This window comes from Drosophila virilis, chromosome 4 (genome assembly GCF_030788295.1).
Source record: "Drosophila virilis strain 15010-1051.87 chromosome 4, Dvir_AGI_RSII-ME, whole genome shotgun sequence".
NCBI lineage: Eukaryota > Metazoa > Arthropoda > Insecta > Diptera > Drosophilidae > Drosophila > Drosophila virilis.
The window spans coordinates 26,352,870-26,375,178 of NC_091546.1; the positions used below are offsets into that span (position 1 = coordinate 26,352,870).

Sequence of the window (22,309 nt, forward strand, 5' to 3'; positions counted from 1 at the left end):
CTTGTCCGATCGTGGGTCGATTTCGGGTCACACCCACTTATGGTAGTTTTCGACAGGCGCCCACTGTATTCTGGCAATGGCGGCTCCCTTTCTATTTCATTTGCATTTTAAATAACTATGATCTTCAGCTGGCCTGTGGTCTTTTTAACCAACTGAAACTGACTAAAGAAACTGCAACTGGCATAAGATAAAAATTCTATCTAGATCCAAAATCATATATATAATGATGAGTAATAAAAAAAAAAGTTCCAATTATAATTTTTTAAAATTTTCTAGTGTAGGGTATACAAACTTCGACTAGCGTTCGAATAAGTATTCAGGTTTGTTGGCATTCATTGTTTGACTGCAAGGTGCGAAACTATTTGTTCGTTTTATTTTTATTGTGGGTCAGTATGTTCAAATGCATGTCGAGGGCTGACCGAACTTGGCACTCATCATGTCTACCCAAAAATTAGCAATTTGTGGTTCTCGTCAGCTGCTTCAAATTGCTGCAGACCAGCCCAGATCCTTTCTTGGCCTTAGCCTAATTGACATATAATTGCGGGTCTATTTTGTTAGACTCGGGACCAAGATAAAGGTGATAAATGAAAACTATACGGAGTGAAAATTATACAGGGTACTCTTCAAATTATAGAGTCTTCAACGGTTACACATATTAGTCTTGCACTCCCAGCGCTCCCGGCGCTGATGCCACGGTGCGGCTCAGGCCAACACACTAAGCCGCATGAGCTGCTTAGCTGGGAATTGAACTCAATATACGAATGATGTGTAATTAGCGGCAAAACCTTACAAGTACTGTGACTGAGCCGCGAATCAATGTATTACCCAGCGACTGTGATCAAAGACGTGAATAATGCGCACAATTGCAATCGCCCTAAGTAGCTCATGGACTTGAGATTGGAAAACAGAAGAAGCTTAGATCATTTCAAGATGAATTGTCGACACAGGCTCTTTCAACTATTTTGTATCCGGGAAAGACAGAGTAACATTCCATATCCGTAATTTTTTAAAGTTGGCGCGAACAATGTGCATACTAGTTACATACCTACTTATTACATGTAAAATAACTGCTGGTTAGGTAGTTGACAGGTACTTTTGTGATATTTATTATATTTGAATATAATTGCCAAGAGTAATGTTTCTCAGGCCAAGTAAAACGTTTTATTATCTTAGGATTTTCAATCAAAATTGCCCCTATACATTAATTTTTCAATTGACTACGTCAAATTGGGCATTTGATTTGTGAGTGAAAATATATTGCGGGCAATTCTGGATATGCTCAGCAGGACAATCGCCCCGCTTAGTGAACAAATATTGCTGAGGTCAGGCAAATACATCTGCTGACTGCCCTGCCAACGAATGCTGCTGACAAACTGGAAACCATATGAAAACAATAATATGGTTCCATGGCCGATCCTTGGCTCGGTTTCTTTACGGTCAACTGCAACAAATGGAAGGCAATAAATTAAAAATTCGTTTGACTTCTGCCTCCTGCCTTTTGCCCGGCAATAGGACCAAATCAGCCCTTGTTTCTATCGCTCCCTGTGCCGCTCCTCTCAGCAGTTATCCTTGACCGCCCTCACATTGTAAAATGCTGTGTGTCCGTCTCCTGGCACCTACATATCAATTGTGCGTGTGTTTGCCCAGCCATAATTCAGTTTGACAAGCCAAAAACCATTAGTAAAGGCAATAAAAATGACAATAGAGGCAAATTTCCATATTGAAGCAGTGTGTACCAGTCGGTATTCGTTTTAGGTTTCAGGGCCTTTTAGCTATGGCAGTTGTCAAGGCATAGGCCAAGCATATCGTGTTCCCATCTACTTGAATATAATCCAATTACTGATCCTGTTGTACAGAAATCGAGTACAGTTTTCGACTGCAGTCCCGGCATATTAAATGTGGCACATAAATCATTTGCCGAGTGCAGCGATAATATTCGTAGTTATTACGAAAAGAGCTGGCCATCAACAACTGAGCATATCAGAAACCCACATTTCCGCTCCGGCAACTGCCAGCATTTAGATAAACAATTACACAATGCCAACTTCCGGTTTGAAAAATGGTTGCCCTGCCAACAAAAAGAATAAAGACGCTGCCATGAAAAACGAGACCCATTCAAATGTTGGCAGCAGCACAAAATGGTCAAAGCAATAATTTACAATCAGGCGACAAATCAATGTACCAGGGGGTCGACGTTTGGGCAAACATTTCGGTTCAGATCGCTTCAATTTGGGCTGCACAAAACATATTGCAAATTGTAACAAAATGATTGTGTTAAATACATTTTCGACAGCAATCGAAAGGAAGGCGAGAACGGGAATGGAAATAAATCGGATTTGATAAAGTGCCTGTGCAGTGTAATGAAATTCGGTACACAGCTCAAACTTGGATTGTGCAGTTTGAGATAACAGTCGAAAGTATTTTAATAATGTATTTTATGCTTTTGCTATTAAATATATTAGAAATATTATGTATTAAATATGTCGAGGGTTACATTTATTTACTTTATTTATATCTATAGTATCGGGAATTTAAGCATCTAATCAAATAAATATTTCTTAAGATCAAATGATTTTAAAGACGATCGGATGGTAAACAAAAACATTTCATACAACTGTTTGCCGCAAATTTATCGGACAAAAGTTAAAACTTCTTTGAATGAACCTTAAAACATGCCTCAAATGAGTTTTTATAAAGATTTTTGGGAATGAATTGATTTCCACCAAGTAGGGTTGGATTTTCCGATATGTGTGAATTTGAAAATTAGTTTGAGGCCCATCTGCCATTAAACAAAAAAGTTGCATATAACCGTTTCCCGGGATTTTTCTATACTTGCGGATGGGAGTTCCCGTCTTAGCTTGCACCTCTATCATAAAGGGTAAGTACATCAATAATTTCGTTTCCTAGCTCTAACGGTTTGAGGTGTGCCTTGGTGTTCAAACAGCCAGTCAGTCAGGACAAACAGTTTAGGCAGTATACAAATATTTATAAATGTTGGCAAGACTTCAAGTATACTTGAAATTTCACACATAAGGAGTTAGAAACGTACGCTAAAATAACAATAGATTCTTAGATATGGGAAATTAGATACGCACCAATATGTATTGAATAATGAACAACAAAGGTTAAGCGGCTTATTTGTATTGGTCTTTAATTTTGTTTTCTAACATGCCTGCTGTTAATAAATTTGCTTTCGACATTCACTTTAGTTCTCTCTCTACTTAGTTGGCCTAAGTAATTTATGTATTTATTTTTCACACTAAACGCCACAATTTATTTTAGCGGCATTTGCAATGGCTCATCCTCATCCTCGCCGCAGTGCACACGTTATAATTCCCTTCGCTTTGAGTGTGGCGACGCCTCATAAACAATATTAAATCCCCCTCTGGCAGCCATTGCAAGAATATTTATGTGGAATCAAAGTACAATCTGCCAGGCATGCCATAAAAGAAAGCCCCAAGACGCCAGACAGCATATTGCCCAAATACCATATAACGTTGGCTACGCCTGCCGTGAGCCGTGGCCTGTGGCCCACCAACGCCTCCTCAATTGTAAATGTTCCATGACGTGTCGCTATTTTCGTCAAAGAGAATATAAACTCTTTCAAATGGAATTCACAATGCCCATAATACTCATGTGCACTGCGTGTTAAGCCAAACAAAACTAAATCCAACTGTCTGCACTCGGCGCTACATGACACAGAACATTTAAAATTATGACAGTTTTTATTTTCAATGGAATTCACTTTATTTTTAGTCAGTCGTTCGGGCTCGCTAACGTTTGTCTTTGAAAATATATATATTTATCGTATTGTGATCTTTGCCCAAATGTATTTGATCAATTTTACAGTCGACATTAAGTCCACATATAATTGATTATTTATTTTATTAGGCAAATTTTTAAATGTTGCATGTTTTTTGACTGCATGCCTTTGGACTGACTTCATAATATACGTGCTTATTCAGCATTGGGAACGAAGTCAGAGTTAAGTGCTGGAAAGCATGTTAATAAAATCGACATGAGGGAGCGCTCAAACAGCTGGATGTATTTGGGCAGGCCAGGACCTAGACCCAAGAGGTCAAACCTGGGTCGCAACCTGTGACACGCATACACAATGAGCGACAGATAGTGAGAAAGTGTGAGTAATGGACAGGGAGATACGGACACATTTAAAGGAGAAATTGAAACAGATTCGGGATTCTGGATTCTATGTCGTCCCATCGAAAATCTGTGGAAGTCGTTTTGCAGCCGGCTAAGAAGGTGGCCATAAATTACCGGCGACTATTCAGTATCGGTCAATAATAGGCGACAATAAAAATTTATTACAGTTTGACCACCATGAAATCATCGTTAGGCACTTTCGAAGGCACCTACACGCCTATGCAATAAAGGCGAAGGACCTCACCTTTCAGCTGGCAAAAGAGAGGTCAATGAAAAATGACACATACTCTCACAACAGGGGAGACTGGCAGGAAACTTGACTCTAAGACGTTTGCCTGCCTGTTAGCCTGACCGTCATACCGTCATACCGCCTGCCCGGCTGCCCGCCTCTAACTTACAAGGCTGTCAAAGACCGCACTGCTCGTTTGTCACATTTAACAGATTTGTTATCCTGTCGAGTTAATGTCGGGCACACAACAAGCATAGTCGGGCACCCAGGCAGCACATGTCCTGGCCGTTCATAAGAAATGCTCAAGGGGGACTTGAAGGGAAACGAGCACTCGGACGAGTTTGATGTCGCTGCCGCTGCCAATGCCGCTGCTTGGCAATAAAAACAAAAGATTGATGGCATTGGGCACACGTTCGATTTGTTTTCCTGTTGCTATTGCCATGTCCTTGCCTTTAGTGCTTTGTAATGTCTTAACATTTGACACATCACTCGGATTTTCCGACCCACATCGATATTGACGCTGCTGCTAGAACAACAACCACACTACCGCTGGCATTACTATTACCTACGCCCGGCAAGGATATGCTCGTTAGTTGGGGTTTCTAATAAATTTGTGCAACACATTTCTTCTTCTGTTTGGCCCTCGTGCTCATTCCTGTCGACGCTTGTAACATTTTTATTTGATAACATATTGCATTTGGCCTCCTTCGTGCGCTCGACGCTCGAATCTTTCGGGCGAGTTACTAAAATATTGGATGTTTCGGACTCTGCACATGGTGCTCAACGCTGCCATGTCCACATCCACATCCACATCCACATCCACATCCGTGTCCGTCTACGGCTCAACTGGCCAGTGATTTATGGCGTCTGTGTTGGCCATTCAACTGCATTTGATTTAGGTTGTAAATTGTTGTATATTGTGGCCATGTCTGCGTTTCCTGTTCGCTTCAGTTTGTTTTCTCGTTCTTGTTTGTTGCTTTAGTTTTGTTTTTTTTTTTTTTATATTTTCATCTCTATTTTGAAATTTACGCTAATGAATTTATTGCACTTCCGCTGTTCTTTGCAAAGTTAGGAATAGTTAATAACGGATTGATTTAAAGTTTTATTAATTAAACTGTATATAACATTTATATGTTCCAGTAGGAGCATTGGGTGTATAAAAAATTCCAATCGAAGCTGCAAAATGTGCAAATTACTCAGCGAATAATTAAGATGCACAATTGTCATTTGAAAGTATTGCTAATATTTTTCCTGTCTGAGATAAAACAACCAACTACTTGATCTATGATATACGAGTAGCTGGATGTACATAACTCACAACTCTCTTTTCGTACCTAACTCATAAACCATCCGAACAAAGTGCCAGTGGAAAGAGAACAATCGAATGCACATTGTGTCATGTCATTGCCAAATAATATTTCACACGTAAAGCTACCCAAGCAGTTCGAAAGGCGAGGGCCAAAACCCACAGAATGCGGAAAAATAAGAAATATTACGCGCTTGCTTCACCACAGCAGACTCTGCAGGAGGCAGGGTTAAGAGGAAATGCTCGTTGTATGTGGCAATGGGTAGACGGAAAATCTACAATATATTGCCAACTATTATGTTATTGTGTGAACGTGCACTGATTTCGCCAGCAAGGCTTTGTCCACGTGCAATATTTTTCAGATTCTGGCAAGGGATTGGTATGAGTCAGGTTACGGGTGCTAATGCCGGGTGAGGATGTTGGCGGTGCGGATGGTTCTGCTGTTGCTCAGCGTCTTATCGAGGCGTATAACATATATCATTGACACTTTGACATTGGCGAGCAACTGGGGAGTTAAAGTGTGGGCCATGACCAACCGGATTTTAGTACTTTTCAAAATGGCACTTAATCATGGCAGCCGCCTGGCACAGGAAAATGCGGAAACTGGAACACACACCACGCGTAATCGCATGTGTTCACGCTTGAAAGGATAAGGACGACGGCGACGACGACGCCGACGACGGAGGCTTGCGCCCGGACTGTGCATGGACTGGCCTCCTGCCGTCGAGCGACCAAAACGAAATAAGATTAATGACTTGGCAGCGTACTACATAGCCATGCAGAGAAGCAGGCGAAGGCGCAAAAAGGACATGCTGCCTGGTATTGGATAAATTGTTTGCTACTTGGACTGTCATTAGTCGAAAAGTTTGTTTGTTATTGTGTTAAGTGTTATTTGTGCGCATATCCAAGTGTCAGGCTGCCAAGCTGCCATTTGGCTAGCCATTCCGCCATCCCGAAATCCCGTCACGCCGCACCCCGCACCCATCCCTCTAGTTTTAGTTACTCAGTGTATCGTTTATCACTTTCGTCTTGGACACATCCCAAAAATTCGCATGTCATGTTTGGCGTGCGCTTTATACGCGTCTATGATGATGGTTGAACACCAAGCAAACACAAGCCAAACAAAAAAATTACCAATGACCACAAAATTTGTGAAATTAACGGACAATGACCGGAACGGAAAGAGGATGGTGAGGATAACAGGGAAGGGTCCCTGAGATGTGCATACGTTTCGTGTCCTGAATATGTGCATCTAATGGTCGCTGCGTGACTTTGGAATTTAATAGATTTACTGTCTCAAATCAACGGAACGAACAGACACGGACGTGGTGTTTGTTAAGCCCATTAAGAACCCAAAAGAATACGGGATTAAACGGAAATAAGCCTCATTAATCTGCGGCAAATGGAAAGTAAGTTCTTTGTGTTCCAATTCTTAAGTATTATTATTTATTATTTACTAAGTATATTTGACTTTTTTCCTCCGTGTCTCTGGAAACTCTGGGCATTGTCTTTACTCTATGCCAGGTGAACTAATGCATAACAAACATTCTCGCATCTCGCAAACAAACATCTGATGAATCTATTTACTGCACGATCAAAGATCAATCACAATCAAACGAATTTAGCTCAACAAGAAAATTCCGCATTACTTCCAGGAAATCGACAATACGCTGTATATAAACCCGAAAATAAATGTTACTCTCGACAACGAATTAGAGATCTTACTCAACTATGCATAATACTGGGAGAATTCTCTCTATATATGTATGTATATATTGGTTCAACTGGCTCACAAAGTCATCCGTCAAATGCGATTTCAGATGCTGGCAACAATTATTTCGTCTATTTTATTTTTAAACGAAATTAACGTGCTGTTTCTTTGGACTTGTTGTTATTGTTGTTGTTGCTAATGTGTTTTTATTACGTGAAAATTAAATGAACAGAACGCGCATACCAGTTCTCAAGATCATTTTATGTGGCTCCCGAACCCGAATCTAAACCCTATCTCTGACAGGCTCATGCTGCGCTGCGTCGCAAAGTACTAGGCGCTGATTGATAGAACAAAGTAAAAATCAAATAAAAAACAAAACATTAAACTATGCACGGCCTCTGCCATATTGCGGTGCGAGATCAAAGACCGCCCCGAGATCTGTAATGACAGCTTTGATCATTGTTTTGCCTTTGATTTTTTCCGGTTCGCTGCCCAATGTGGAGCGCCCCAGGCACCATCGGTTCCTCAGCCTGCATCCACATCTAGTACTCGCATTTGTATCATTTTACGACCAATTTCTCGCCTACTTAAGATATCTCTCTGCAGAGCGCATTACACTTATTTGAGAGGGTTTTATGCTACCTTATTAAATAACTGTCATTTTGTTGGAAGACCAATATAGACGACGGCGCGAAAAATGTGTACAGTTTTACAAATTAATATTGACTATACCCAGAAGGGAATTGAGAATTATTCCCATTCAAGTCTTAATATAGCCTGTTAATGTTACAATCGATTACAATTATGTGTGAACCTGTTACCTGCTTAATATAAATGTACATACATAATTACGTAACGTACGTAATTTTAATACCCTTGCAGAAAATATACATTATTTCATAGCCCAAAATACTATATATATTCATAAAAAAAATAGATGACAAGCTGATTCGATTTGTTCGTCGCTCAGATCAGATACCATCTTTGATTTTAAAGTTCTCTTAAGAATATTCAGCAAGTACAATAATTACAAATTTACAAAATCATTAAGTACTTATTTAGGTTTTGAAAATATGTTTGCAGCAAGAAAGTGTGAAACACGACTGAAATGATTTTTTATAAAGATCGTGGTCTCCATCTTTGACCTCCATTTATACCAAGGAGGAATGGATTCTCCACAAAGTGTGAAACACCAGTCAAACAAAGAAATTTCAAAATGAGTTTGAGGCTGATTGAATGGTAAGCAATTAAGTTTCATACAAACGTTTCCTGTGTTTTCTCCACATTTGCGGGTGGAGTTTCAACATCAAACAAGTTTAGCTTCCTAACTCGACGAGTTGGGCTCTGCATTGAACAAGACAAACCGTCTTATATATAGATATGTATCATATAGGACAAATCAGTGTGAAATCGGCTTTTGAGACTACTTGTGACCTCTGGTTGGTATCTTCGAAAGTTTGAAAATGACTGCTTCGAGGTTACAGTTTTACATCTAATATACCGTGTTGGACTGACCTGGTAAATTGTGTTTTTTTTGTGATACATTTGCTTGATGGGACTTTCTATTTGTGTAGCCAACTAATCAGTGCAAACACCACAAAAATGTCAAAGGGACTGAGCAGACAAACAGCTGCGAATTTCCCAAATTTCTATGCCCACCACACATTTTTTCCGGAGTGTCCCAAACAATTTACGACATTTTAAAACGCCTTTCGACTTCTAGCAAAGTACGAAGCCCGGCTACAAAATTAGAAAAGACAACACTTTTCAAATAAATATCACGTAAACTGTCGCCTCAATTTCAAATGAATCGACTCGTGCACACTCGAAATATTTCGACTTAGGCACGATTCTCTGCCCCTGAACCATAATAAATAATGGGAGCTGCATTGTGTACTCTATTCCGAGAACCCTTTCTCTTGGAGAGCATCCAATAGAGGCTATCAATTTATATTTTATTGTTGGTGCAACATAAATTCTGGAAACCACAAGACTGAAATTTATGTAATGCCTTCGCAGAACAGCAAACAACAATGATAAAGGTTGAACGATCTCCCAGCTACCGTTCCGTAAAAGATGTTTTACCTAGAGTGTAAGAAATAGCGAGTGCTTCTGTTGTTAACACGGTTAATAAATCAAAGTTCGTGAGCCCCCTGGTTAGAGGAGACATTTCTGGTAGTCTTAAATTTTTAGAAATCTGTAACCCGGCCCTTGCTTTCCCAGTCACCATAGCGTGTGGGCTCTGGTCCGCGCGGTCCACCAATTTCGCCTGTATACGGATTGGTATTGTTTGGCCAGGGCATCAGTGGCTCCTTTTCATGAGCCGGATGTGGCATTCCTTTTGGTACGGCAATAACGGGTGCAGTGGATCGCAGTTTCTCCTTAAATTTTAAATAGCGTTCGCTAGGCTTAGAGTCGCCTTTTATTTTGGTGTCCTTCGTTTGCTCCGTGGAGATCTTTGTTTGATTAGATTCAGTATTGATCACTGCTGCCCCACAAGAACGAACTAAAGCTTTTGGAAGCCATTTTTGGCGGCCAAAACACCGAATCATATTTAAGATTATAAGGCTATTAAACTGCTGAGATAATTTACAACTATATTATTTTGTTGGTTTTTGGAATATTTGTATATACTCAATGAATTTAAATGAGTGTGGGTTTTATATTAAATGTGACAGACAGACATTTAATGTTTGTCTACTATGAATTTTTATCAAAAACTAATCCAACATTTTTACTATGACAATAATTTTGAAGAACTCATGGAAAATCTAGTATAGTTTACTGTTGGATACGAAATGAAATTTCAATAGGCGAACCGAAAGATATGCTAATGAGCTTTCATGTAGTTTAATACCGTTTTAAATCGAAGTAATTTTCTCATTAATTCACTGTAATAACAGGCCTCAGATGTAATTCTTGAGTAACCTAACCTACTAACAAAATGTTAGTGATGTCATTATTATCCACTTTCTATTGTTACATTCGTTATGCGTTGCATATTGCTAACAAAATCACTTGGACGCGTTTCGGTTGCTGTTGTATTGCATCTGTTTGACATTATGTACTCGAACAGCTTGTCCAAACAGTTTGACGTGAATCTAGTTGACAGCAGAGATCAAATGTCTGCCTTTAAAGCTCGACTATCTGCGGCTGGCTTGGCAGTCACAGACTTGACTGACAGAGTGACAGAGTGACAGAGTCTAATGACTTTGCAGCAGCAACAGCAGCAGCAACAACACAGCTGCGATAGAGATAAGCTACGAATATTTTAACTTCCGGAAATGAGTAGCTGGTTGGCAGTTAGCTAAACAGCTAGTCGGGCAGTCAAGTTGTCGGGCGGCAGTCAGCTGTCAGGCAAACGTTAGCTGATTCATTCATTGATGGCAGCAATTAAAACTGGACATGTGTTACTGCAGTTGGGCCTTGAGATAGCGAGCCTGCTCTGATCGTGTCAAACGGACAACCATTCAACATAAGTCGTTTCGCGCCCGTCTCTAAGGCGACGCCTAGCAGTTTGACTAGAGTTCCAGTTGCAGTTGAAGTTGAAGCTGGAGCTGAAGGCGGTGGAACTTCAAAGCATTTTAAATATGGCTTGTGTGCATTCCGGCGGCCTGAGGAGAGCGCAAGTGTCTGTCACGCTGGCGCAAAATCACAGCGACATTGCAAAATTTGTTCTGCCATCAAACAGCCCACTCGGAATCGGAGGAGCTGAGCTGCCTGCTTGCCTGCCGTCGCTCTGGCATCTTTTATTATGTGCTCTGGGCTTGGCCTCTGCTTTTTGTTTGCTGCTGCTTTCTTGGGGCAACATTAAAAGTTGCCGGCTGTCAAGATTCGCATGCGTTTGCATCGTTCTCCTTGTTGACTGCAACTTTCTTTCTTTTCAAGCCCCCGCCACGGAATCGGAGTTGGAGTTGGAGTTGGAGTTGGAAGTTGAGATTGAGGTTGTTAATTCGCTCCTGTCTCTCGCAGTGTGTCAGCTGGCACAGCGGGTTGTGGTTATTGTTGTTGTCACTTTTTGCTGCAGCGGCAAAATTGAAATTGTTGCTTTAACGTTGGCATGACAATAATCTCGCAAATCTGTTTAAATTAAGCGAGACAAATGTTTCTTTTTGCTGCTTGCACTCTTGTGGCAGGCCAATCAGACAACCAACCGGGCAACCAAACATCCGCACAGCTTGTTATTGTCTTCCACGCTTTAACAGCCATGTCCATACGTGTGATAGTATTTATGTTGAGCATTTGATCTTGGCCTGGCATTTTCATTTGGCAAAATTCAAGAAAACATTGTTTTATTACAGTCTTTGACTGACAATAGCCGAACAGATTTGTTAGTTGGGAAGCTTGAGAAAGTCGCGCGAAATATTCTTAAATTATGCACTTCAAATAAATGTATAGGTCTTCTTTTTAAAGACTTTCCAATGCGGGTCTACATATCAAATCACGGTGTCTAGCTATTAAACGGATTTGCTTTTAGTTTGATGGGAAAATAAAATGGAAATAATTTTGCGTAAAAAGCGAAGTACATCACAAATGACACATCTTTGCCATCATTTATACCAAGTTGAAATGAATTATGCGAAATGTCTGGAACTTACTTGTTTTTCTTTTTAACAATTTGCAATGGGCACAGGGTTTAAAATATTCAATTTGAAAATATCAATGTTAAAAACCAGCGAAAACATTTTGAAAAACTTACTGATTAATGAATTAAATCGTATAAAATACGCAAACTGAAAGTTCCTGTAGCTTTGATCAGCCGTCAAGTAGTTTGATCGATTGCCAACAATAAAAATTCACCGACAACTTGATCATAATGAAGATCTGGTGTTGCTTCCACCTTATTGGCGATATAGTCGGTCGATCTTGTTGTTTTGGTGCGCACGGTGCATCAATCACCCGAGAGACTCACAGCCATCTCTATGGACACGGGTATTGGCATTAGTGTTGATCTCGGCATCGGCATCGGCATGGCCATGGCTGGGGCCGATTGCCTGGTTGCCCGACTGCCCACCCGTAAACTTGTTTGATCCTTTTTTATTTTACGGAACAATCGAGCATTTTCACACCGTAATAAAAACCTCAAACATGTTTGTAAAGTTGTTAATGCTGCTGAGCAGGGCATGTGTAGGTGGGAGCAACGCATAAATTAACATTTTGACTGCCAACTGGCGCGGCAAATGATCAAAGACACTTTGTGCCGTCATCGTTGCGTTGATCATCGTCATCGTCATCGTCATCGCCATCAGCTGAGGCACTGGGGGAGAGGCAGTCGGAGGCGGCATCGCGAACATCATTTCACGTTTACGATCCATCAACACGAGCCATCAAATTGTATACAAACAAACGCAACAAAGATCAAAAGCCGTGTACCTACACACACAAAAATACCGGAGCATGCTCATTTCGATTTTCAAATTCATTTGAATAAAATCTGGGACCGGGTCCCGCCATTTGAGAGTTGCCTTTCAACAGCTACCGCTACCGAAAAGACACTGCAGCATGAAAATGGAAATGAATTGGAAATGCCTCTTCAGTTGCAGTCTGAATGCACATTCACTTTAGCTCCACTCCTCACATTTTTAGCTAATTACTTATGTGTCGACGACTGGGTCCAAGTGTAATGCATTTTTCATGTGGGCATATGTGAGGATTGTGTTAATCCCGAGTATGTGTGGATTATAACGTGTCACTTATATGGAATTCCAAAAACGAGGGTGTTCAAACGCATCGCATATTGTGCATATACTTAATACTTTGTATTTATAACCTGTGTATCGTTTATCCGAGGAAATAAATTAGATAGCTCGAGTTACAAATCTCGCCTAACTTCGTTAATAGCTCTTTATAAGTTGGACTAACTGTTGGAATTTACTCCCTTTTTGAGAAAAGTAGCAGCACTTCAATATCCTCTGGAAATAAGAGAGCCAGTGGCATAAACTCATTAACCTTATCAAATGACAGCATCGGCAAAAAGCTGAAAATTTATATGTTGTCCGTTTGGCGGACTATAAAACTGTTCTGATTTAATGCCTATGAGCGGCATGTCAAATTCAATTTTACCCCTAAGATTGATACGGGCCCACCACTGAGAGATGACGGCTTATGCGAAAGACCCCAATAAAGTGCAATTAGCTAGATTTATGATTATCCCTGTTATGCACAAATAATTTTTGGACAATTTTAGATATGTCTACGACGGGCGACGTACGTTCTGGGCAAAAAGCCAACGCATAATTTATAACACCAAACGTAAACAACAAAGAAGACAAATCGCTTTATTCACGGCAGTCATTCCGCAGCCGCCACAAAAACACCCCCAGCTGTGCTAAATATGGGCAGGACTATGCCGAGCAGGGCAGGGCAAACACCCCTTTGTTTGTGATCTTCTGGTTGAGAAATATGGGCTGACAGCATTATGCCCATAACATGCTGAAGTCCATGTCGTCACCGGAGGCATATAAAAACAAATTGAAATCTGCTCGAAATTCGATATGCCAGTGCCCATGATCTTTAAAATATGATGTGTGTGGGTTTGTTATTTATTTTTTTTTGATGGCGTTACCTTTATTATAGGTTTGGTAGCGCTTTTCCATAATTATATATGCAGCTGCCGTATACGCGGCTTGTTTTCTACGTGTTGATGATACTTATTTGCTTTATTCTGATTTTTACAAAACTTAGGGCATCAAATTTTGTTCCTGCATGCCTTGTGTAGTAGCTTACTTATAGACATTCCCGACACTATGCACGGGAAATATATATCTTCATTACAGATTAACTTTGAAGTTTGCAGTCCGATCGTAGAGTTGATACCCCAAATGGTGTATGTTACTTTCCTCCTTCTGCTTAGGCTCATACATACATTTTCAAGCTATATTTAAGAAGAAGCAAGACTGCAGTCCCCATACTGTCTGGTAAAGGAAAGAATAAGCAGAGCTGCTTGGCAAGGTGTGTATTAATATATTAAAGGAAGCTGGAATATTTGTAGCGGCAATGATGTTGATGTTGGATTCGGGTTCTCCTAGACGAACACTCCTGACTAGAACATTCTTACTGTTTAACATTGGCTGGTTTTTTAGGATTGAAATAAACTAAGTTGTTATTATTTGCAAAGGCACACAAAAACCACACACCATATGTGAACATATCCCGTGGCCAGCAAATGGCAAAGTGTAGGGTAGTTGCAAACACCTTCGTCTATAGCCTCACGCATCATAAGTGCTCTGACTCAGTGGTTGTGTGTACATGTTATTAATTACACGTAAGGCCGACTCTTTTGCCGGAACGGGTTCAGAGTTCCAAAAGGATCGAAAGCTGTCAATGTCATTGGGGTAAAATGTTTATGTGAATGAGCAAAGGGAGTGAAAACATTGCCAAAGGCAACGTCATAGGGCGGGCGGTGTCAAATCTTACAAATGTTGACAAATGCAGCGAAAATACTATTTGGGCAGGCGAACGAGTTGGTTAGGAAATTAATATTATTTGAGCTCATTAGTGCGAGCCACCTGAGGCACTAAATTTTGCACAGTTACGCCAATTGACGGCAGTTTTATTTGCAGCTCATGCTGCCTCTTTTAGTTTATTTGAGTATTTCGCATAACCATAACGCATGCATTCATCCATTGGATCTATCATATCGTGTCAGACTGCGCTCTGCCGCGTTGTCCTGTCAAATCAATCATTGTTTTTGCGGGCTCCGGTTTTTTTGCCTGCCTTTTGTTATTGACGTAAGGCCGGGCCATAATTTTTCATTGCGTTGCACTCGCATGACATTAATTTTGTTGACATATTTCTTTTATTTTTCGTGTTTTTCCCTCTTTTGAACTTACTTCCCCACAGCTGTCAGCACGAATTTACATGTGTCACAAGCTTTGAGAACGATTTTTCGCTCCGGGGCCTTCGGGGTTACGTAAGTGAGTATTTTGTGGTCGTTCCTTTTGGACTCTTTTTAAATTGATCGCATGTCCATTTGTATGAATAACCAACAAAGCTTTCACCAGCACAACAATTCAAGTAATTTTTTTTTTGTAATTTGTATTAGCATAAATACAGGGCAAAGAAGACGGAATATCATTTAAAAATCCTTGTCATCACCCTGTGATAACCTTGGAATCACATATACCGACATATTTATACATGTCTACAACGCTTATTTATCCTGGACAAACTAAAGAAAACAATTAATTTTGATTTTCTTTTGATTATTTATTTACTGCTTCGTAGTATGCATTCTTGTTTGTTTTGCCAAGATTCGGCCAGTAATGTTGGCCATAGTATGACAGGTTGGGTATATATATATTGAGCACGCTTTATCAAATGAACAAAGTTTAAATGAAATAAAATAATAATCGTCCAATGGGCTGCGGAGAATAATGAATTAACACGACATCCGACATGCATATTTTACAAGACTAATGATATGAAAATTGATTTCAATGCCACTATAAAAGACGAACACAAACTGAAACATATAAAAAGTTTTGGGTTATTTATTGCCAGGGTGTGTGAGGAAATGGAATACCACTTAAGTCATTTACATTTTATAGTTAAATAATTTTTATGAGATTTCAAAATCAGCAATTAATGGGAATAAGTGCTCGAACACAAGTTAAACCTCTAATGACTCATTTGTTAGCCTGGCCATGGAGCTAAAGTTGTGGCCCCTTCGATTGCATGCCCAACTTCTTTGCCCTGGTATTTACGACTCTTCTATGTGCCAACTGTCCCCAGTAATTGTCACATTTTGTCAGCTTCCCATATTTGATTTGGGTCGCCCCTCGGAGCGACTGACAGCAATGACAACCACAGTATACCCGGCCTTGTCAGCCTGCCCTCTCTCTGCCTATATTTTTATGACAATTTTAATGCAATTTTCTAAAATAAAACGTATTTTTTATGGCTCTTTTCAAGAGTGCGCACCCTTGGGAAAGAACCTGAAAGCAGTTTCGACCTGCCAGCCTTTACGATTGGCTTTCATTTGTGTCGTCTATTATTGCTGTGTTCTCTTTTATCTCCGGTCTGATTTTATATCGTTTATTTGGTCTCCCCGCTCGCGTCTGTGTGTCGAAGTTTATATTTTTATTTGTTTCGACAGTTAACTTGATGTGTTTATGACACGTCTTGACAGTAAGTAGCTGCTGCGGACTTGGCTACTGTCAGTGCGTGTTGACCTTTTTTATGCGATTCGTCGTTTATCAGAGAAAGCGCCCACTTACCATCTGACATTTGTGTTCTCGACATGGTACAATCCGTAAACCTGATTGAATAACTGAGTGGTCCTTATTAATAATTCGATAAAACTGCGTAGAAGCCCGCTTATGTACGCTTGCAAAAGAATAACTAAGTAACTTCTTTTTTTTTAAGAATATTTTACTTTGGCCTATTTAAAATTGAACATATGAGGACTTGACGGCCACGTCAAAACGAAACGAGATATAACATTTCAGTTTGTTTCCGGCATTCCCGATAGCACACAAGCCAAATCAATATAAATGTGATGGGCATGTCAAAACCGTCAAGTCAAAAATAATGCTAAAACCCTAACAGGCAGACAAAGACTGAGGTAAGTTAGCTTCTGCACAGAAGTCTCCTCAAGTTAACTTTTTAGCCGTGCAAAAAAACCCGTGTAGAGTAGGAAGAAGACTAAAAGAAAAACCGCAAAATTGAAAATACATCAAAGTTGTCTGCGGCAAGGCAACGAAAACAACAACAACGACAACGACAACAACAACAACAACAACAACAGCAGTAGCAAGAACAGGAGCTGAGAAATCATAAAGAAATATGCTTTGAGACCGGAGGACGAACAACAAGCGAACATATTCAATAACGAGAGATGTCAAAAAGCCATCATAAACAGATGACATTTCCCATATTGAGTGGCGAAAGTAAAATTTAATAATAATACGGAATACACCGACGGCGACAGCAACAGCGACAGCGACAGCAACGAGTCAAAGTCGGGCCTGTTATACGAGACGGCTGGCACTACTACGAGGCGGATTGGCGCACCGGCGGACAGGCGGACTGGCAGACGGGCGGACGGGCGGACGGATAGGCGGGGCAGGCAACACGTCAACAACGAAAATTGACACGCCGACATAAACACTCACACATGTTTGGGCTACGACGGCCTCTGTCTCTGTCTGCGACTTGGGAGCCGGGACCCGGGGTAAGGCCGGGGCTCCCTGCCGTGCGGAATGTATAGCAAAAATGTCAATATGTTGTTGGGGTTGTCAGGCCTGTCATGTCACACTGGCGCTTGGCAGCCCCTGCTCCGGACGCGGCCCAAAGCCGCCGTAATGCTAAACGTGCCTTAGTTTCATGCATGAATGTTTGTGGCACATAATTGAAAGCTAGCTAAATTAATTTCAATGTGAGGCGCCAAAAACGACATCCAACAAACGAACCTAGCCAGCTTATAGCAACCGGTCCGTCGGTCGGTCTGTCTGTCGGTCGGTCGCTCGGTCGCTCGGCTGGCCGAACTCCTTGCCCCATTCTCTTTGAGTCGCAACTAACTTTTCACACATGACTGCTGCGTGTTTGCGGTGTGAAGGGGTCACGTAGGGCAGCTCGTTAACAGGAGCTTCACAGCTAGTTAGAAGTCACCTCATCATCGTCGACGTCGTCGTCATCGTCAGCGTCAGCGTCAGCGTTTGCGTTTGTACATTTTCCATGACATTTTTGACAGCTTTCGTCTAGCATGCAACAAACCCACAAAACAGTTTGTAAACGCTCCGCCCTGCCCTGCCCTTCGGACACCTAACGCCAATTTAACATACGACGTTTATCAATGACATTTTGGTCAACTCGGGTAATGGCAAATGGCATTGATTTAAATCAGTTTTGGCCTTGTGGTTTTTGACCGGAATCGAACTAATAAGTGCCATCCTCGGCGCCATTTCCGGTGTGTAATACCCTGTATCATAGAAATATAAATCATTTTTGTTGATTGGACATACATTTTCTACCCTATCTTGAACGGGTCCTTCCACATTTTATTTAATTTTTATTAGTATAAAGTCTAGCGAATTATCAGCCAACAAATGGTCGAACACTTGTTGATTCTGGCTTAGTGAAAAGCTTTTAAAATTACTTTGAATTTGCATTTTCTATCTAAGATAGTTTGTTTTCTACCAAAAAAAATGTTTATAAAGATCTTTGAGCTTGCGGCCAATCGGATGGGTAACAAAAAAATTGATAAAACCGTGAAACAGGATACGGCTTATGGAAGTGAAAGTACAAAATTTTTCACTATTTGAATTTGCTATGAATTCAAGGTATAATAATAAACAAATAGAAAACTGTATCGATAAATGAGTTTCATAGGCTTCTAAATACATTCACATCAGAAATAATCGGTCTAAAATTCTTCTCTGTGTTCAAGATGCCGTATACAATATCCGTAATACAACTTTTGTTATATATGAACCCTTTAATTTTAGAATAGAAACTATCCGCTCTAACACCGTCTTTAGTACTGTCAACTACTGATGACGCATTCGACGCGCTCCTATTAAAATAGTAATTGGACTATTTATTGTTGAGATTTTTTTTCATTATCATCCCCTGAGAGATCGTTTAAGGTTCTGCTGGTTTCCCTATCTGTTCACTCTTCGCAACTAATAAACTAAGATACCAAATAAAATGTACAGCAATAAGGCCTTAGAGTCATGAGGGATGGCTCCCCTGTTTGTCCATCAGCGACTAAAGGCGACGGTATATTAAAAGTGTGTGTATTAGTGTATTTAATGGTGTACGTGTGAAGCATTTGAGGAGGCAATGGTGTTCCTTGTCGAAGTCTGGGTGAGCATACTTCTGGCGATGGTCGTAAAAAACAAAAGGTCCTGTTTCAGTCGATGTCTCTAAGGGGAGTTCGAGATATAAATGCCGTAGCCACCCGTGGCTTAGCCACATCGCTTTTGCTAAATGTTCGATAATTTTGGCCGCAATTGCACTTTTATGACATTTCATGGTTCATATATGCCCCGTCCTGGCCACAACATAAATTGTAACAAGCTCTGCCTCGCGTTAGTCTTACACAATGCTTCGCTATGGCCCTTTCTGCCATAAACTCTGACTGCCATAGTTGCCAGCTGTCGTCGAGGATGTCGTCTTCAAGGCTTTTAATAACTATTTCTATCATACTTGGCACTCTCAGCACGCACCGACATAAATGTAATATAAAATACTTGGCAACGTTTTGTACTTATCTTCGTGTCCATTCAGAGAATGTTTCGGCGAGGGCTCAGATAAAGCAGCATCATAAAGTACACAGATAGCAGTCAGCTACTTAAATTATCAACTTATGTTAATGCCGAAAGCCCTAAAATCTCAGCGATCAACGAAAAAACTGTAATACAGGAACTTCTTGTCTTAAATCCGATCGACTTTAAGCTTATTTTCAGAGCACTGCAAAATAATGTTTTAAACAAGTGTCTGACCGAATGATTGAGTTTTTGAGACTAGAAAACTTTGTCCCTAGGTAGAAAACGAGGTTTATAGGTTATTGGCAAAGCTTATAATATATCTATATAATAATATTTAATAATACGTTAAATTTTACAGTGCTCCGATTTTCAATATCCTTGCACGGAACAATGTAGTATGCAAAGGTACCCTTTTTTTTTGGGCTTTGATGTCAGCTTAAATATTGTTTTGATATATACATATATTCTATTTTAATTTGTGTGATTATGCGTTTTTCATTAATATGTTTAGGCTAAATGTTTAAGTAGGTATTTATACAGCTTTGGGCATTTCTAATACTAAAGTAAGGTACTAGCTTATATTTTTTCTACTAATTGAAAATTATTTGCAATGGGGCTCGTTATAAATCAACCAACGCATAGTCCATTTCATACAGCCCCGTTTGCCCCATTCGAGCATATTCCATAGTCTCCTAACTCAAGCAGCGAGGCACACAAAGAGCTTGACTCATGTCACTTGAGGATTTATTTCTTCCTTTCTTTTGGATGTCGAGCGCGAAACTTGGTAGAACGACGCCCCGATGATGGCGGCCTTTCGGTGGCTCTCTGTGCGCATGTGCGGCCCCCTTTGATGTGCTAGCATTATTAAAAAGCCAATAAAACATTTAAAAACAGCTTGAAATTTTTCATTGTTGGCGTTTTTTGGCAATTGAAAGCGAACGCACCGCACCGAAAGATCCAGTGAAAGACTCGGCTTATTAATGCGACAACGAACAACGCCAGACAATTTAATATCTTCAATATCCCTTTGACTGCCGCACCGCACTGCTGCGAACCACCGCGATTCACTGCGACCCACTGCGTGCCACTGTGCACCAAGGTGAACCAAGCCGAACGGTAGCACAAAATGTCAACAATCAACGAACAATCACATTTTGTTTGCTGTCAATGTGACAGCCACCAATATTTATTTTAAATCACCGACAACGCTGCGTGTTTTATAAGAAGTGGCATCCCAAGCCGCTTGAACCCCTCGGCTGCCCCTCTCTATGCCCATCTATTGCTGCTTGATTGGTCCCCGTTTACTTAGGAAGCAGCTACAGTGTTTGTTTTTGGCTTCCAATTCGTTTGAATCAGCTTCGTCTTCGTCTTCGGCTTCGACTGCGGCTCAGCCTCAGCGACAGTCAGTCAGCCGCATGCCATCATCAAAATAAAATACAAATATCTTTGACAGCTACTGTGGAGTGGGCCAGCAAGAGCGCGATATATAAACATATATACATATATAGAAAAAGAGAGAGAGAGAGAGAGAAAGAGAGAGGTCCATATTCAGTCCGACTTTGAAGTCCAAGTCGACGACGTGCCCATCATTCGTTCCTCTTCTTCGCTTTTGTCATGTCAACGGAGCAGCGGTTCCTTGAGTCTTGGCCAGCTTAAATCTCATCCAGTCAGACAAGCAGTCAGGCAGTCAGGCAGCTAGTCACCCAGTCACATATAGTCTGTAGTTTAGGAAGGCAGTCATTTCCTTTTTGGTTATTTTTTCAGCCATTCAACTTGATTATGCGTGTGTGCGTGTGGGTGACACACATTCCTTTTTGAGCCAGGGCCCATTGCAGTACGGCATTACTTCAAAGGATATGTTTGCAATCTGCGTTTTTCTTAGGGCAGTCTAAATGTCAGAATCACAAAACGGATCTCAATACTTGCTCATATTGTTCGGATCCTAAGACAATAGAAAAAAGGTTACAATGTCCTCCTGGACCTTGAGTTTATGCGAATCATGTGTTGCATGTGTCATACATTTTTCAACACAAATAAAACGCATCAAATGACTCCTTAGGTTAATCTAGAACTATTTTACTTGTTCAATATTCAAGCTATTTTAGTGTACAGTCTTGACTACAACAAATGAATAAATTGAGGTTGATCGCATACATCGATAATTCCCAATGTCCTTGCATGACGGCCTTGCTGTTATATTTTTGAGTTACCAACCCAAAAATTCATAATTCATTATTTGACCAATGAGCAATGCGCATTCCTAAGCATCTGACTTTCAAATTATGCTAAAAGAGATCTGCTCATGCAAAATAGTCGTATGTCCTTTTTATTCTTCTTTCTCTTCGCATGTACGTGTCGATATGGCAAACTAAGTATATAGGAACTATAAAATTAATATTTTATATGTAAATAAATTCTCGAATTAATATAGATAGAAAGATTTGCGACTTTTGTTTTTTTTTTTTTAAAGCTGAATATCGATATATATCGATTTAAGCAAAGTGTGCTAAAGAGGTTGTTGTGTACATACGCAGATCAAGACTTTTAGAATCTTTATATATTCCAGTTGCCTGAAAGTGCTTATAAATGTATCTTAACACGAATGTTTATTATGGCAGATTGACGCTATGTACTTAGTATCTCCGCTTTTAATTTCTTTCATTACGAAGACTAATGAATTCCAATGAAAT

At 40.3% G+C, this 22,309-nt stretch overlaps 2 protein-coding genes across 3 annotated transcripts in view; one reads left to right on the forward strand and one right to left on the reverse strand.

The window, feature by feature from the left end:
* The window catches only part of noc (no ocelli), a 142,445-nt gene that overhangs the window by 90,390 nt on the left and 29,746 nt on the right, over positions 1-22,309 (forward strand). The gene's annotated exons all lie outside the window — the stretch shown is intronic.
* On the reverse strand, positions 9,463-10,077 carry LOC6633895 (succinate dehydrogenase assembly factor 4, mitochondrial). Its single transcript, XM_002057552.4, has one exon. The coding sequence runs from the start codon at positions 9,957-9,959 to the stop codon at positions 9,597-9,599; it is 363 nt and encodes a 120-aa protein (XP_002057588.2). The 5' UTR covers positions 9,960-10,077; the 3' UTR covers positions 9,463-9,596.

Excerpts from the sequence above, each read along its gene's own strand:
- LOC6633895 (XM_002057552.4), bottom strand. The coding sequence starts at position 9,959 with ATGATTCGGTGTTTTGGCCGCCAAAAATGGCTTCCAAAAGCTTTAGTT.